Genomic DNA, 17,850 nt, shown 5'->3' with positions numbered 1-17,850 from the left:
CCTGTCACATCATGTTCTCCTAATACAAATCGAGTTTTTGGCCAAAAATTTTTCTTCGGTCGCCGAAATTTCGACGTTTACCTTTTTTTTAATATCTCGCTTATTATTCAGAATATTAAAAAATGTTTCAAATAAAAGTTGATTGGTTTCGAAAGGGCTATATTATGACGCTCTCAGTTTTTTAGTAGGTTGACCAATAAGGAGCTTTTTTAGCACAACTTTGTTTTTTTTACTGATAACATGTATTTTTTAAAGCGCCAATCGATAGAGCATAAAATTTCCTATAAAAAAGTATTAACCCACTTATAGCGAAAAACCAATAGTTTAAAAGATATAGCAAAAATTAAAAATTTGTAGGAGGTCGACCTCCTGTCACATCATGTTCTCCTAATACAAAATCGAGTTTTTGGCCAAAAATTTTTCTTCGGTCGCCGAAATTTCGACGTTTACTTTTTTTTAATATCTCGCTTATTATTCAGAATATTAAAAAATGTTTCAAATAAAAGTTGATTGGTTTCGAAAGGGCTATATTATGACGCTCTCAGTTTTTTAGTAGGTTGACCAATAAGGAGCTTTTTTAGCACAACTTTGTTTTTTTTACTGATAACATGTATTTTTTAAAGCGCCAATCGATAGAGCATAAAATTTCCTATAAAAAAGTATTAACCCACTTATAGCGAAAAACCAATAGTTTAAAAGATATAGCAAAAATTAAAAATTTGTAGGAGGTCGACCTCCTGTCACATCATGTTCTCCTAATACAAAATCGAGTTTTTGGCCAAAAATTTTTCTTCGGTCGCCGAAATTTCGACGTTTACCTTTTTTTTAATATCTCGCTTATTATTCAGAATATTAAAAAATGTTTCAAATAAAAGTTGATTGGTTTCGAAAGGGCTATATTATGACGCTCTCAGTTTTTTAGTAGGTTGACCAATAAGGAGCTTTTTTAGCACAACTTTGTTTTTTTTACTGATAACATGTATTTTTTAAAGCGCCAATCGATAGAGCATAAAATTTCCTATAAAAAAGTATTAACCCACTTATAGCGAAAAACCAATAGTTTAAAAGATATAGCAAAAATTAAAAATTTGTAGGAGGTCGACCTCCTGTCACATCATGTTCTCCTAATACAAAATCGAGTTTTTGGCCAAAAATTTTTCTTCGGTCGCCGAAATTTCGACGTTTACCTTTTTTTTAATATCTCGCTTATTATTCAGAATATTAAAAAATGTTTCAAATAAAAGTTGATTGGTTTCGAAAGGGCTATATTATGACGCTCTCAGTTTTTTAGTAGGTTGACCAATAAGGAGCTTTTTTAGCACAACTTTGTTTTTTTTACTGATAACATGTATTTTTTAAAGCGCCAATCGATAGAGCATAAAATTTCCTATAAAAAAGTATTAACCCACTTATAGCGAAAAACCAATAGTTTAAAAGATATAGCAAAAATTAAAAATTTGTAGGAGGTCGACCTCCTGTCACATCATGTTCTCCTAATACAAAATCGAGTTTTTGGCCAAAAATTTTTCTTCGGTCGCCGAAATTTCGACGTTTGACCTTTTTTTTAATATCTCGCTTATTATTCAGAATATTAAAAAATGTTTCAAATAAAAGTTGATTGGTTTCGAAAGGGCTATATTATGACGCTCTCAGTTTTTTAGTAGGTTGACCAATAAGGAGCTTTTTTAGCACAACTTTGTTTTTTTTACTGATAACATGTATTTTTTAAAGCGCCAATCGATAGAGCATAAAATTTCCTATAAAAAAGTATTAACCCACTTATAGCGAAAAACCAATAGTTTAAAAGATATAGCAAAAATTAAAAATTTGTAGGAGGTCGACCTCCTGTCACATCATGTTCTCCTAATACAAAATCGAGTTTTTGGCCAAAAATTTTTCTTCGGTCGCCGAAATTTCGACGTTTACCTTTTTTTTAATATCTCGCTTATTATTCAGAATATTAAAAAATGTTTCAAATAAAAGTTGATTGGTTTCGAAAGGGCTATATTATGACGCTCTCAGTTTTTTAGTAGGTTGACCAATAAGGAGCTTTTTTAGCACAACTTTGTTTTTTTTACTGATAACATGTATTTTTTAAAGCGCCAATCGATAGAGCATAAAATTTCCTATAAAAAAGTATTAACCCACTTATAGCGAAAAACCAATAGTTTAAAAGATATAGCAAAAATTAAAAATTTGTAGGAGGTCGACCTCCTGTCACATCATGTTCTCCTAATACAAAATCGAGTTTTTGGCCAAAAATTTTTCTTCGGTCGCCGAAATTTCGACGTTTACCTTTTTTTTAATATCTCGCTTATTATTCAGAATATTAAAAAATGTTTCAAATAAAAGTTGATTGGTTTCGAAAGGGCTATATTATGACGCTCTCAGTTTTTTAGTAGGTTGACCAATAAGGAGCTTTTTTAGCACAACTTTGTTTTTTTTACTGATAACATGTATTTTTTAAAGCGCCAATCGATAGAGCATAAAATTTCCTATAAAAAAGTATTAACCCACTTATAGCGAAAAACCAATAGTTTAAAAGATATAGCAAAAATTAAAAATTTGTAGGAGGTCGACCTCCTGTCACATCATGTTCTCCTAATACAAAATCGAGTTTTTGGCCAAAAATTTTTCTTCGGTCGCCGAAATTTCGACGTTTCACCTTTTTTTTAATATCTCGCTTATTATTCAGAATATTAAAAAATGTTTCAAATAAAAGTTGATTGGTTTCGAAAGGGCTATATTATGACGCTCTCAGTTTTTTAGTAGGTTGACCAATAAGGAGCTTTTTTAGCGCAACTTTGTTTTTTTTACTGATAACATGTATTTTTTAAAGCGCCAATCGATAGAGCATAAAATTTCCTATAAAAAAGTATTAACCCACTTATAGCGAAAAACCAATAGTTTAAAAGATATAGCAAAAATTAAAAATTTGTAGGAGGTCGACCTCCTGTCACATCATGTTCTCCTAATACAAAATCGAGTTTTTGGCCAAAAATTTTTCTTCGGTCGCCGAAATTTCGACGTTTGCACCTTTTTTTTAATATCTCGCTTATTATTCAGAATATTAAAAAATGTTTCAAATAAAAGTTGATTGGTTTCGAAAGGGCTATATTATGACGCTCTCAGTTTTTTAGTAGGTTGACCAATAAGGAGCTTTTTTAGCGCAACTTTGTTTTTTTTACTGATAACATGTATTTTTTAAAGCGCCAATCGATAGAGCATAAAATTTCCTATAAAAAAGTATTAACCCACTTATAGCGAAAAACCAATAGTTTAAAAGATATAGCAAAAATTAAAAATTTGTAGGAGGTCGACCTCCTGTCACATCATGTTCTCCTAATACAAAATCGAGTTTTTGGCCAAAAATTTTTCTTCGGTTGCCGAAATTTCGACGTTTGCACCTTTTTTTTAATATCTCGCTTATTATTCAGAATATTAAAAAATGTTTCAAATAAAAGTTGATTGGTTTCGTAGGGGCTATATTATGACGCTCTCAGTTTTTTAGTAGGTTGACCAATAAGGAGCTTTTTTAGCGCAACTTTGTTTTTTTTACTGATAACATGTATTTTTTAAAGCGCCAATCGATAGAGCATAAAATTTCCTATAAAAAAGTATTAACCCACTTATAGCGAAAAACCAATAGTTTAAAAGATATAGCAAAAATTAAAAATTTGTAGGAGGTCGACCTCCTGTCACATCATGTTCTCCTAATACAAAATCGAGTTTTTGGCCAAAAATTTTTCTTCGGTCGCAGAAATTTCGACGTTTGCACCTTTTTTTTAATATCTCGCTTATTATTCAGAATATTAAAAAATGTTTCAAATAAAAGTTGATTGGTTTCGAAAGGGCTATATTATGACGCTCTCAGTTTTTTAGTAGGTTGACCAATAAGGAGCTTTTTTAGCGCAACTTTGTTTTTTTTACTGATAACATGTATTTTTTAAAGCGCCAATCGATAGAGCATAAAATTTCCTATAAAAAAGTATTAACCCACTTATAGCGAAAAACCAATAGTTTAAAAGATATAGCAAAAATTAAAAATTTGTAGGAGGTCGACCTCCTGTCACATCATGTTCTCCTAATACAAAATCGAGTTTTTGGCCAAAAATTTTTCTTCGGTCGCCGAAATTTCGACGTTTGCACTTTTTTTTAATATCTCGCTTATTATTCAGAATATTAAAAAATGTTTCAAATAAAAGTTGATTGGTTTCGAAAGGGCTATATTATGACGCTCTCAGTTTTTTAGTAGGTTGACCAATAAGGAGCTTTTTTAGCGCAACTTTGTTTTTTTACTGATAACATGTATTTTTTAAAGCGCCAATCGATAGAGCATAAAATTTCCTATAAAAAAGTATTAACCCACTTATAGCGAAAAACCAATAGTTTAAAAGATATAGCAAAAATTAAAAATTTGTAGGAGGTCGACCTCCTGTCACATCATGTTCTCCTAATACAAAATCGAGTTTTTGGCCAAAAATTTTTCTTCGGTCGCCGAAATTTCGACGTTTGCACCTTTTTTTTAATATCTCGCTTATTATTCAGAATATTAAAAAATGTTTCAAATAAAAGTTGATTGGTTTCGAAAGGGCTATATTATGACGCTCTCAGTTTTTTAGTAGGTTGACCAATAAGGAGCTTTTTTAGCGCAACTTTGTTTTTTTTACTGATAACATGTATTTTTTAAAGCGCCAATCGATAGAGCATAAAATTTCCTATAAAAAAGCATTAACCCACTTATAGCGAAAAACCAATAGTTTAAAAGATATAGCAAAAATTAAAAATTTGTAGGAGGTCGACCTCCTGTCACATCATGTTCTCCTAATACAAAATCGAGTTTTTGGCCAAAAATTTTTCTTCGGTCGCCGAAATTTCGACGTTTGCACCTTTTTTTTAATATCTCGCTTATTATTCAGAATATTAAAAAATGTTTCAAATAAAAGTTGATTGGTTTCGAAAGGGCTATATTATGACGCTCTCAGTTTTTTAGTAGGTTGACCAATAAGGAGCTTTTTTAGCGCAACTTTGTTTTTTTTACTGATAACATGTATTTTTTAAAGCGCCAATCGATAGAGCATAAAATTTGCTATAAAAAAGCATTAACCCACTTATAGCGAAAAACCAATAGTTTAAAAGATATAGCAAAAATTAAAAATTTGTAGGAGGTCGACCTCCTGTCACATCATGTTCTCCTAATACAAAATCGAGTTTTTGGCCAAAAATTTTTCTTCGGTCGCCGAAATTTCGACGTTTGCACCTTTTTTTTAATATCTCGCTTATTATTCAGAATATTAAAAAATGTTTCAAATAAAAGTTGATTGGTTTCGAAAGGGCTATATTATGACGCTCTCAGTTTTTTAGTAGGTTGACCAATAAGGAGCTTTTTTAGCGCAACTTTGTTTTTTTTACTGATAACATGTATTTTTTAAAGCGCCAATCGATAGAGCATAAAATTTCCTATAAAAAAGCATTAACCCACTTATAGCGAAAAACCAATAGTTTAAAAGATATAGCAAAAATTAAAAATTTGTAGGAGGTCGACCTCCTGTCACATCATGTTCTCCTAATACAAAATCGAGTTTTTGGCCAAAAATTTTTCTTCGGTCGCCGAAATTTCGACGTTTGCACCTTTTTTTTAATATCTCTTTTGTATACTTACCTTTTTTAGATATTGTATTTCCAAAAGGAACATTTTTTTATCATTTTACTTAATATAATTCTAAAGTAATTATAAAGTTTAATATACTTATCTGTATTATATTTACTTTTTCAATTAAAGTCCTTTTTAAGGTGGTTTATTTTATTAAGAAGGAAGGAAGTAAAGGAAGAAATAAAAAAAAAAACAGAAAATATATATACAATATACATTTATTGATTAAAATTAATTTACATATAATCTTAATTACATATTTATAAAACTATAATATTACATATTGTACAACTATATTGTATCTATATTAACATTATATTTTATAATTTTATAATATATATCGCATTACATTAAATTATATATCTTGAAATAATTTCTGATGAAACGTTGTCATAGGGTTTCCAATGCTGATGATGAATGAGGCTGATTGAGGATAATGTTGCTGATCGATTTTATTCTCGCAGTAGTTGAATTTGTTCTTTTCTCGCGTCTTGTTGTGTTCACTTGTATCATGGCAGCATCTCTGATTGGTAATTCTTGTCTTTTTGGGAGATGAATCAAGGAACATGTTAATGGTCATGTCTGTTCCGTGCTGAACATTCTTGTTGGAAGAGTTGGGATGATCTATGGAATGAAACCCGCGAAATCCTGAAGCCATCTTCTAGATAAGATCTGCAATCAAAAAAATTATTACAAATTATTTCTGAATTACGTTTTAAAATTTTCGGTTTATAACGCATCTGTAGAAAACGAGAAATCTTGAGGCATCATTAAAAATTAAAAACTTTCGTTTCAAAATAGATCGTTTATATGTTATAAATCAATTCTCATGTTTCGTTAAAGTTCTTTGTACATGCTGTTGTTTCGCAATAATATATTATTTATTAATTCTACAATATATTATATGTAATATCTAATACAATATCTTTTACCGAAATCGCAAAAATTTTTTTTTATTTCGAATCATATCTTGTAATGAGAATATGAATTATATTTCTTGATTATTTTTGTTATAAAAAAAAAAAAAATATCAAAATATGTATGTAATAGCTGAAAAAAAATATTTGAATAATAGTTTGTCAAAATTTTTATTGGATTTTATTCTTGACTTGGAACTTGATATAAACTTAAATTTGAACATGTGAACTGTACATAATATATTCGGATTAGACGTGGCAGCAGCTAGTTTATGTGTAAGAAGCTATATGACTCAGATACCGGCAATACCGTAGGTAACTGCAGCGCAATGGATCATGAAGTATAGACAAGTTTAGATAAGATTATTTTGAGTACGTTAAAGTCTTAATTATTTTCAACGATACGTTGGAGTGTGGTTCAGTGAACGACTGCTAACATGTCTGGCTTTGATGAAAATCCTTTTGGGGAACCGAATATCAATGATCCATTTTCGGTAAGTATTTATATAGCGGCTAGATCCAAAGAATACATTGCATCTTGTTCAATATTGCATGTAAAATTGCAAATGGAAATAGACGTGTATAATTTAATCATTATTATTATTTTTTTTGATAATTATAAAACTTTTATCATGTCTTGAAATCAGTGTATTAATTCTTTAATATTTGTAAATTTTGTATAAGTTTTTTTCATATATATGTTTTTATTTATATTAAGAATGATTTTTATTAATTTTAAATAAATAGAACAATGTTGCATCAATTTTACATTGAAAGAGATATGTCAATAAAGAAATTTTTTAAATATTAACTCTATATATAGATGTCTTCTATAAATATATATTCTTTAAATATAGCGTATCTAATTTTATTTGTGAGATTGATTATAATATAGTAGAAATGATTTTTTTTTTAATTAGGATCCTGCAATAAGAAGGGCTGTATCTTCTACTCCAGCTAATAGAGGATTAGAAGATTATAATCCTTTTGCAGAACAAGGTTCACAAGGGACAGCACAAGTCAGAGGTGCTTCAAATCCTCCAATCTATGGAGGTCTTGGAGCAACACAGCAACCAGCTACACTTCAGCCTTCGAACCAAGAACCTCCAGCAACTAACTATGCCCGTACTCCACAACAAACAGTGAATACAGCACTTGGCAGCACAATATCTCCAACTTCAGATGTAAATATATATATAACATATTTCATAATATTTTGTGTTGGAATTTAATGCTATATTATATTCTTTTTGAACAATTATTGTATTTTAGCAAAGATCAGAGTCAGAATGGAAAACAAGAACAGAGGAAGATATGAGGAACACACCATATTATCGTAAGTATAATAAATAAAGAATAGATATATAATATAATACTTTATAATAAATATATATATTATTAAATAACAATTAAAAATGCTTAATTGTTATAGCAAAAAGAAACAACTGGCCTCCTTTACCTGATAAGTGCTGCTTTCAACCTTGCTTCTATCAAGATATTGATGTAGAAATTCATACAGACTTTCAGAAAGTAGTCAGACAGCTATATCGTCTATGGATGTGTAAGTTGAATATATTTTAATTAATTTTAATGCATAAAATATAGTTTTATTTATTATTATTATAAAAATATACTTATTATTATTAACTATATAATATAATTTCCCATTATTTTAAATTGCAGTTCATGGTTGTGTTTTAATACTTAATATTATCGGTGGATTCATCTTACTTTTATGTAATGGAGGATTTTCAACATTTGGTCTTGGAATATTATATCTGATATTATTTACACCATTTTCATTTTTATGCTGGTTTAGACCAGCATACAAAGCTTTCAAGTATGTATTGATTAAACATCAATATTTCAAAATTTATGTAATATTAAATATTTTTTTTTTCTTTCAGAAATGATAGCTCTTTTAACTTCATGGTATTTTTCTTTGTCTTCTTCTTTCAATTAATTGTCACAGCAATTCAAGCTATAGGCATTCCTGGCTCAGGAACTTGGTAATATTTTATTTTTTGATATACAAATTTATGCTTATAATCATATTTTAATTCTTTTACTTTTTCGTGATTACAGCGGCATTATAGTTGCTTTCACGATGTTTGATAATACAGCTAAAGGAATATTTGTTGGGTTTTTACTACTCCTCATTGCCCTTTGTTTTGTTCTCGCTGCGTTCGGTGATTTGTTATTATTAACCAAGGTATAATATATATGTAAAATTTTTGTAATTTTTAAAAATAATTTTTATAAATAATAAGCAATCAAAAAAAAATATATATATATATATATTATAGATTCATCGCATATATCGCTCGTCGGATGCAAGCGTTTCGAAAGCACAACAAGAATTTGCGACGACTTTCTTACGCAATGAACATGTACAAAATGCAGCAAGTAATGTTGCTGCCAATGCTGTACGCGCCCAAATGGCTAACGCTGCTAATCAACCACGCTATTAAAGTGATTCCGTCACAATCCAGGATTTATTCTTCAGGTATTCTGACGTTTTACCGCTCAGTAAATCGCTGATAGATCAATGTTAGTTTCAGTGCATCTAATGTGCATAATGGAACTCGAAATTATAATGTTCCATAGAAAATTCTATTCTTACATTGAAAAAAAATTATAGTATTCTACTCACGCGTAGCAGTGATTTTTTTCTCTTGGTGCATTTAAAGTTGTATTCGTGCATGATTTTTATGAGAAAAAATTATTATCATTTTTCAACAAATCTATTATTCACGAATTTACTTCTAACAGATATTTAACGATTTATTGTTATCCATTTCCTTTTCTTATAACAGTATTTTAAATCTGATTAACACACAGTATTGTGTACGTATGTGTCTTTGTATTATCTAACATACAACGTGTATATCATTTTTCGTTTGTATTAATTAAAAATGAATCACAAAATAATTTACCACATAATAGAGAAACAAACTATCAATAATCATATCACTAATTCTTATATTATTGCTTCTATATTATACATCAATATATTTGCTAGCTTTTATATTTTAATGGCATCCTTAATCATGATGTTGTAATCATGTATGGCTTTATATAAACGGAAAATATTCGGTTTTGTTAAAAATCAAAATAACTTAATATCACGTAGAAATATTGTGTCCACGAGTTTAATTTTTTTATAAAATGTTAATTTAATTATTAATTGTATGGAAATCGGGCATCTTTTTGCCCATCTTAATAACGTCCTATACATTCCTTACAACGTGTAATATATGGCCTTTCTTTATTAAATATTTGTTACTTAGGTCCTTAAAATATTCTATCACTTTGTAAAGTTTAAACTATATATACATATAAATATATGTATATATATATATATATTATATATACATATATATATACATATATATATACATATATATATATATATATATATGTATATATAATATATATATATATATATATACATAAGGAATATTTTGCAAAGAAAAAAAAACAGATTACTTTACGTATGTTTAATTATTTATTAATTATCGATAAATTATTTATAGAGTACGAAAATTGGGTTATATCGTTGCTGTTACTTTATTGGGTGTATCTGAATGTCTCAATGAACTGGAAACTTTATATCAAGTAAAATGTTCGGGAATATAGGAAAAAGAGAGGTCGAAGGATCTTTGTTATTTATTGAGACTTCAATAAAACAGATTCTGCCCTATAAATATATTTTTACATATATGACGATGTTTAAATTGATTGCAATGATTATTACACAATCTTTATTATATAGCAATGAATAATAGATTACTTCGTTTTGTATAAAAAATGAAAAATAAGACAGAAATGTTGTTTAAATTTTATAAATATTCGCTGATACATTTGTACTTATGTAAGCAGCAAAGATAAAAGTGATAAATAAAAATTTAATTTACTCAAAAAAAAAAAAAAAGAAATCTTTCAATAATTATTATATAAATATTATCTCCAATAATTAAGATAAGAAACTTCTTCAGCAATTGAAATATTTATAACAAATTTTCCAAATTCTCTAAACCAATAGTCCTCAATAGTATTTTACCTAAAATTCCAAAATTTTTATCCATTGATCTGGATCCGAGATTAAATATTATTATTTTTAACTTTAATAAAATTTTATTTTACAGAAAAATAATATAATTAACGATGTGAAAATTATATAAAACATACCTTCAGATTTATATGTTGCAATCGGATCTATTGGAAATGAACAACCAAGATTAATCTCGGATGTAGATCCAGTTCCAATTAATTTTGCCACAAATATAACATCCATAATTTCTATATCCGATCTGTACATCAATCTAGCGTGTCCTTCGGCTAATCTAAAGAAAATTTCTACGTTAAATATTTTAAAAACATCTTTATCTTGTATTTCTTCTACCGAATAAGACTGTCCAAAAGTCGAACTGTTGTTCTCTCTTCTCTCCTATTTGGATGACATCTGTGATAAAGATATGTCGCTCGAAGTATCATTTCCGCTTCCTTCGTTAATTTTGGTTGCAGGGAATGCACATATGCTAAATATTCTCGCAAAGTATCCTCTTTCCACAAGCTTTCGCTTTTTAAAAGTTCCATATGATTTTTCGAGTCTCTGTAAAATTAAAAATTATCCCAATTGAGCATTTAAAATGTTACGAATTATCAATAACTCATTATCGATTTTAATTACGTCTGAGCATTGTTCTCTTTAGTCTCGTAAGCAGCCTTTAAAATATGTTCCGAAGTCAACCTATCCCACTCTGAATTCCTATTGTCCTTCAAAAGCAGGATTAAATCGAAACGAGATAAAAGAGGATCCCCTAAATTCGTTTCCCATTCTTCATCATCGGTGAATTGGCCACCGGATGGATTAATAGCTGCAACCACTGAACACCTTGAGTTTAACGTGCTAACTAATCCAGCTTTGGCGATTGATATTGTTTGTTGTTCCATAGCCTCGTGAACGGATGTTCTGTCCTGTGAGCTCATGGTTGTGAACTCATCCACGCAACAGACGCCTCCATCTGCTAATACAAGGGCTCCAGCTTCTAGATGCCATCCTTCTGAATCCTAACATATGCATGTATACGAAGAAAATTATACAGATATTAATTATTAAGGATGGAAGATAGTATGCGTCTACTTACTCTAACAGCGGTTGCAGTGAGTCCAGCTGCAGTCGATCCCACGCCGGTCGTAAGAACCGATCTTATAGCCAAACGAGATGCTGCACGAAGCAATTGGGATTTACCAGTTCCAGGATCGCCGACCAAAAGAAGATGAGGTTCTCCACGCACACGTGTTCCTTTTTTTTTTTTTTTATTTATAATGACACATTGTATTTTATATAAAGAATAAAAAGTGTGATAATAAAGGGAATAATTACCGCTTTCGTTACATTTTGGTACGCCACCGGCTAAAACGACAGCCAATGCTAATTTTGCAGTGTACATTCCATAAAGCTTAAAATAATTTGTATTATAAATGATTGCATTTATTATTATTAATTTATGTCGGTATTTTCTTTTATAATTATGTACAATAAATCTATACCTTTGGGCAAATAGATGCAAGAATATTGTCTCTACCAAGTAAAGGATTATCGCTATATTTTTCCCAATAATTCCTAAAAACATCTCTCATTTCTTGAGAAGAAGATGTGTCGGATATTTTACGCCGTACTGTAATGCTATTGCCTAACATCATGGTTGTCGCTTCTAAACGTTCACCAACTTCTAAGGGGCCCCAAATTCTTATCACGACACCACTAAAGATGTATAATATAAGATTATAATTAGAAAAGATAGTTTGTACACATATAAAGGAGATAATTATTAATACCTAATCTCAACATGATCTCCTGGTCTACATTTATCAACTAAATCATCCAATAGAATAATCCTAAGTTCTTCAGTCAAGGATTTGTTTGTATCTATTTTACACTTTTCCTAAAAAAAAAAAAAATACTGAAAAATTAATGAAGTGTTAACAAGTGTTAACAAAGACAAATATCCAATTAAATTGATAATATACTTGTACTCCTATTTCCTGACAATCTGAAGAATCTTCCAAATCAAAATCAGTTAAAACTTTAAGTTTTGTAGCATGACACTCTTCACAATCTGTGATATCTGCAAAATTTTGTCTCTCCCATTCATACTAAAAAATAGATATCTGTGTAAATTACCTGCTAATATAAATTACAAAATGTTTATAACATGTTCAACTAACTTTAGCCAAAGTAACATGTTTGCATTTTCTACAATAATGTCTTTGAACAGATTTTAATACTTTTGGTTGGGAGATCCTAACAATAATGCCACTCGTTGAAACAAGCTGTCCAATTTGTCCTTGATCTAATGTAACTGGTACAGCGGTAATTCTAATACGTACCTATCTCAAATATATTTTAGAAACGCAATTATAAAAATATTATAAATTTTAATAACAAAACGAGATGGCATCACCTTCTTTTTAACAATTTGTTTCGGTTTTGCTATTTCTTCCTGAGCTTTTATCGCTGCTTCGTCACACAATGGTAAGTAATATCTAGGATATTGCAAAATTTTTTGAGCAACGTCAGCATCATCCTCGAACAACGATACGAAACTGTAAAAAAAAATTCTTCGTACAATATTTCGTATTATACGAGACAAAAAATGGAAATGCAAAATACTCACTTAACATAGATCGAATAATAACAATTGATATCAATATTATCCAAAACTTCCTCCAATTCTATTTGGTGGTTTTTCAATAGATACTCCTTCAACATTTTAAATGCTTATTTGCGCAGCGCAAGAATTAAGGTTATAGGTACGTCCACTATTCACGCTACCGCACGTGCTACTGACTTCCCGCCGAAACTGTCAAAGTCACGTGCTCCCCACTCGACACATGTTTTCATTTAGTTTTTAATGGCTGCTGTTCGACCATGATAATCATAGTTATTGTACAACATTTACATTATTATTTATTAATTTATATTAAGAGAAATAATACTAATTACTACATTTTATTTACTTTATACTATTTAATCAATTATATTTTTTCCATTTTTATATTTGATAAAACATTAAAAAGGAATCACCGAGGGACAATACATTTAAATATAAATAAATGTTTATGTTGAATAAAGCTAAGTGAATAAAAAGATATGTAAAAATATGTACAAAATAATGTAAAAAATAAATCTTTATAAAAAAATTTTGTTCGTTATCATTTCATTTTAACATCCTAGAAGACAGAAGCAACATCCATTATTCTATGAAATATATATGTAAAATTTAAATTGTCCTCCGAGGGAATATTTAACGAAATTGCTGATGTAGCGGTGATGTAGTTGTGATCTAAACGATTGAAATTTAACGTTCAATGAATTCCTTTACCGTTAGCGTCGATTTAATAAAAGAGCCATATCGATTACTTGTCGTGAAACCGCATTGACAGTTCATCCATTAATCGATTTTCGCGTCTTCCTATCCATCTCGTGATACTGTTCTCGTGGTTTCGCGCGGAACCCTGCGGTAAAAACTTGTCCCGCAACAGTGAAAACCTTTTCGGTGTCTACTTTTCATCGAAAAAAATCCTCGACGTTCCATTAATCGCGCGTTTAAAACAGAAGTGCCTCTAAATAATGCGTGCTTCCATAAAAGCGGAAAAAAACATCCTCTCCTCGTTCGATATCGTATAAAATGATACACGCATATGCCATCTCCTATGTTTCCTTTCTCCAATTTCTAATCCTTCCCTATTTCAAAATCTAGATATCTCGAATTCTATTCGACCGGAATAGAATTTCAAATAATTTTAATCACAGAAGTTCCATTCCCCGAGCACGAGCTGTTTTATCTGAAATGTGGGGATCGTTCGTTCATATTTCAAACGGTGGAGCAAGCAGGTTAAACACACGACGCCTGGTATCGGTATTACGATATCATTAGTAACGATTCCCTTTACGACCTCTTCCTAAGTTATAAATTACTCGTTGGATTCGTAGTAGCCGGGGGTGTACGAATCGATGTAATTAGCGTAGTCGTATGCGTGGCGAATATATACATATATATATATATATACGTTCCCGCACATTTCTACGTGTAATTGCCCGGTGCACGATCAAAACTTGCCTCGTCTCGAAATAGAATAACTCCCGCGGAACCTTCGAACCAACCCTCCTAACAACTTGTATTCGCCTTGAGAAACGCGTGCACCATTGCCATGAATCTTTTTGATTCACTGTTACACCGTATTCGAACCGTATTAATCTCCTGTTAACGTTTTCGAAATATCGCGATTTTCGATCGAGGAGGATGGAAATAGCTTGTCTTTCGAAAAACATTTTTGCCCGTTCGTTATTTAACATTGAATTTAAGTTCAATATTTTTTTTCTTTTTTTTTTTCTCCAAAATTTGTCCGGCCCCCAGTTATAGAGTTTTATATACTGAATTTTTCTCGCTGTGAAAACGTGTTCGCGAGACGCAAAAATTTCTCTTGTCAATACAGCTCGGACAAGTGTAAATTGTCGACGTCAGGATCGTGTATGTGCGGCGCATTTCCTGCGAGGCGCGATTCTATGTAAGTTGTCACTGGCAGGCGAGCCATAGAAGGTTTCCAGGTGAAATTACTGCAAATTGTGTATTGGTGTTGGTCGCGGCGGAAAAACATCTCACTCGAAACGATCGTATCGATTTGATTTTTTTCTTTTTTCTTTTTTCTTTTTTTTTCCCCACAACAACAACACGAAAATAAGGAGAGCGAAAGATACAAAATGACGAAAAGCGTCATCGTAGATGGGGGGGGGGGGGAAAAATAGACGATTCGTGGGATAGCGATTAATTAAAAGAGAGGGAAGAACCGCGGTTTACACCACTGTCATCATTTATGCTGTCACGCAATATTTTTCATTTTATGGCGTATGTAGTAATTAAAGCGAAGCTGCGAGTATCACCCGCACTTTGCGGAAATTCTGTCGCTCGTTTAACAAGAGTACGTTTTAGTATTTAAGCGCAATGAACGTGCACGGAATGAGCTGCTAATTATTCAGAAACCTCTTAAATTCGAACCTGCCGGAACATGTAAATTCATAATCGCGTGTATAACTTTGGAAATAAACGGTGCGCGGCACGTTTTGCGTCGCCGGGAATAATTCAAAGAGACTATGTTCCCCGTGAAGCTTGATCTTTAATCAGGAAAATTTCGTTGAATTTATCCGAGAGCTTCACGTTTCATAGCAACACGCTTTTCGTTAAATCAGTAAATGATGTATAATCTTCGTCGAGGATTACTTTGAAATATGTTTGAATAACGAGGCTTAATATTCAAAACCTTCCGATTAACTAAATTTACATATCACAAAGGGGGATTTAAAATGCATTAATTATTAAATTTTAACCCGTCCCGTACGTCCCTAATCACCAACAATTTGATTTTTCGATTCATTTTCGAGATAACTTTCTCCCGTGTAATTTCACGATAGCGCCCATTACGATAGGGAAATAAAAAGTAGGAGAGGAGAAGCAAGAAAGCGTAATCGCGTAAGAGCGGAACATCCGAGAAAAAGAGGGGGGACGAAAAGGGGAGGTCGGTATACGGGGGTCGAACGATCTTGTCCGCCAAGGATTCCACGTCGTACGGGGTCCAATGGTTTAATAATACATCCTAGGGCCGTTAATCACCCGGGGTGAAATATAATTTAATACCTCGAGCGAGCGAGGTCCGACCACTAAAAATGACGAACGGGCAGGAAACACGCGGCTAACTCGACCATCCACAAGTCCCTTCAGCGCGGCGCTATAATCACCCTATATTGGTGGATGTGCAATAACGTATAAAGGGGTTGGGTATTCCTGAACGGGTCTCTTTCGGTGTGACGGTCTCTTTCTTCCTGAAAGGTGTACGAGCTGGCTCTGTGCATTACATTCGTCCATTACACCCTGCTCAATAGCTCCAATTCGTTGGATTCCTTCGCACATAAAAGGCTACTCCCACACACACACACCCCTCTTTTTCTTTCCTCTCCTCTCCCTCACTATATATCATTCTCTCACCTCCATCCACACCTTTTACTACTCTAGGTGATACACAGAGTTCACACACGTCGAATCAGTATCGATTGCGTTGATCTAACTAGCAGTTTGATCGACGAAGTCGGAAAGGATCGTCCTCCCCTTTTTTTCTCTCTCTCTTTTTTTTTTTTATTAGCCGAAGGATCGCATCGACGAACCTCGTCATTGTCCTTCCGTTCCTGTTTCTTTCTCCCGTTCGAGTCTACCTCGTCCAACCGTGGAAATCGGGTTAATGCCCACGACAATGACCACGATTTCGTCCAATGAAAGCGTTCACGGCCGATTTTCCTTCCGGCGCGGAGAAGCGCTTTTTATCGATACTGACTGCCCGAATTGGCGAACTGGCAATTGCGGGGAGGGGGCGGTCTCGATGTAATGGAACATTTCATGTACAAGGTGTTCACCATCGTTCCGGAATTCTCATTTCTCAATTCTTATAACGAGTTCTTTTTATCGAATCGACCGAGTCGTTTATCGTGCAATATCGTGCATTTAGTTTTATCGATACATTGTTTTTTTTCTTTCTTTTACTTTAATTATTTAATTTATTAATTTTTTTACTTAGAGTATGAATGAATAAATATATAAAAAGGAAGATCAAAAATCTTTTTTATTTCTATCGATCTTTAAAATATTATCCCTATCCTACAACCTTGTTCAATGTAATGGAACATTTTTGAAAGAGGGTGGCAAGCTGACTCGATATATATTTTTTCTTTTTTTTTTTTTTAGCAATAACTATAAATAAAGATATTAGCGTAATCACGAACGAATCACTCGACGCGGACTTCCCTTCTTCCAGACTTCCCCGGGTTTCTACATAAATTGCCGAAATATCCATAGAAGCTGTCGAACGTGAGCCACCGCATAGCAGGGGTTCCTTAGACGAGGTAATAAAGATATAAGGTAGCGTTTTATAGGCTGACGCTATAGTTAGGTTGGAAAGCGTTTGGTAAATGCCATTAGCGATGGCTACGAATAATGCTCGAACAGATTTAATCGAAATTTCAAATGTTTCCCCATTCGATTTCGTCTTTCCAATTTTAAAACGCATCATTCATTTCTAATAAACAGACGAAAAATCGATTCCAATCTCATCTCGAAAACGTTTCGAAAGTTATCCTCGACTTCTATTTTAGATCCCCGGTAACCACCAGCTCTCGATGTTTTCGAGAGGGACGACACGAGGTCGGCCCATAAATCATTTTTTGAT

At 31.9% G+C, this 17,850-nt stretch overlaps 2 protein-coding genes across 8 annotated transcripts in view; one reads left to right on the top strand and one right to left on the bottom strand.

The window, feature by feature from the left end:
• Nucleotides 1–6,051: 6,051 nt before the first annotated feature.
• The window catches only part of LOC410442 (DNA helicase MCM9), an 80,980-nt gene continuing 69,181 nt past the window's right edge, over nucleotides 6,052–17,850 (bottom strand). For 2 of the 5 annotated variants that reach the window (XM_006560405.3, XM_026444732.1), the window contains 11 exons: nucleotides 13,254–13,497; nucleotides 13,041–13,182; nucleotides 12,805–12,966; nucleotides 12,607–12,732; nucleotides 12,415–12,521; nucleotides 12,127–12,340; nucleotides 11,721–12,035; nucleotides 11,264–11,643; nucleotides 10,976–11,185; nucleotides 10,762–10,916; nucleotides 10,105–10,633 (listed from right to left, as the gene is read on the bottom strand). In XM_006560405.3, coding sequence (XP_006560468.1) covers nucleotides 10,581–10,633; nucleotides 10,762–10,916; nucleotides 10,976–11,185; nucleotides 11,264–11,643; nucleotides 11,721–12,035; nucleotides 12,127–12,340; nucleotides 12,415–12,521; nucleotides 12,607–12,732; nucleotides 12,805–12,966; nucleotides 13,041–13,182; nucleotides 13,254–13,348 — 1,959 coding nt within the window. In that variant the 5' untranslated portion in view covers nucleotides 13,349–13,497 and the 3' untranslated portion in view covers nucleotides 10,105–10,580. Of the gene's footprint in view, nucleotides 6,326–10,104; nucleotides 10,634–10,761; nucleotides 10,917–10,975; nucleotides 11,186–11,263; nucleotides 11,644–11,720; nucleotides 12,036–12,126; nucleotides 12,341–12,414; nucleotides 12,522–12,606; nucleotides 12,733–12,804; nucleotides 12,967–13,040; nucleotides 13,183–13,253; nucleotides 13,498–17,850 lie in introns of those variants that run through there. The other 3 variants (XM_016915912.2, XM_016915911.2, XM_026444733.1) reach the window with 3 other exon arrangements.
• Nucleotides 6,852–12,139, top strand: LOC410441 (secretory carrier-associated membrane protein 5B). 3 transcript variants are annotated; one of them, XM_016915920.2, is made up of 9 exons: nucleotides 6,852–7,064; nucleotides 7,491–7,754; nucleotides 7,843–7,906; nucleotides 8,003–8,131; nucleotides 8,254–8,410; nucleotides 8,478–8,579; nucleotides 8,656–8,782; nucleotides 8,877–9,076; nucleotides 11,529–12,139. In XM_016915920.2, exons 1-8 carry the CDS (start codon nucleotides 7,008–7,010, stop codon nucleotides 9,039–9,041), a joined length of 1,065 nt encoding a protein of 354 aa, XP_016771409.1. In that variant the 5' UTR covers nucleotides 6,852–7,007; the 3' UTR covers nucleotides 9,042–9,076; nucleotides 11,529–12,139. The 3 variants fall into 3 exon arrangements, with proteins under 3 accessions (XP_016771409.1, XP_006560471.1, XP_393921.4); XM_006560408.3 differs by having other exon boundaries at nucleotides 11,729–11,938; XM_393921.7 differs by lacking the exon at nucleotides 11,529–12,139 and adding an exon at nucleotides 10,107–10,294.

The sequence above is a fragment of the Apis mellifera genome, linkage group LG13, assembly GCF_003254395.2.
Source record: "Apis mellifera strain DH4 linkage group LG13, Amel_HAv3.1, whole genome shotgun sequence".
Lineage (NCBI taxonomy): Eukaryota > Metazoa > Arthropoda > Insecta > Hymenoptera > Apidae > Apis > Apis mellifera.
The sequence above is the reverse complement of the archived record's forward strand: the minus strand, read 5'-3'. Positions and strand labels throughout refer to the sequence as shown.

Bases quoted from the DNA above. Each gene is read 5' to 3' on its own strand.
- LOC410441 (XM_016915920.2), top strand. From the start codon at position 7,008: ATGTCTGGCTTTGATGAAAATCCTTTTGGGGAACCGAATATCAATGAT. The intron at 7,065-7,490 runs GTAAGTATTTAT...TTTTTTAATTAG, and splicing joins ATATCAATGATCCATTTTCG to GATCCTGCAATAAGAAGGGC. The intron at 8,783-8,876 runs GTATAATATATA...TATATATTATAG, and splicing joins ATTTGTTATTATTAACCAAG to ATTCATCGCATATATCGCTC.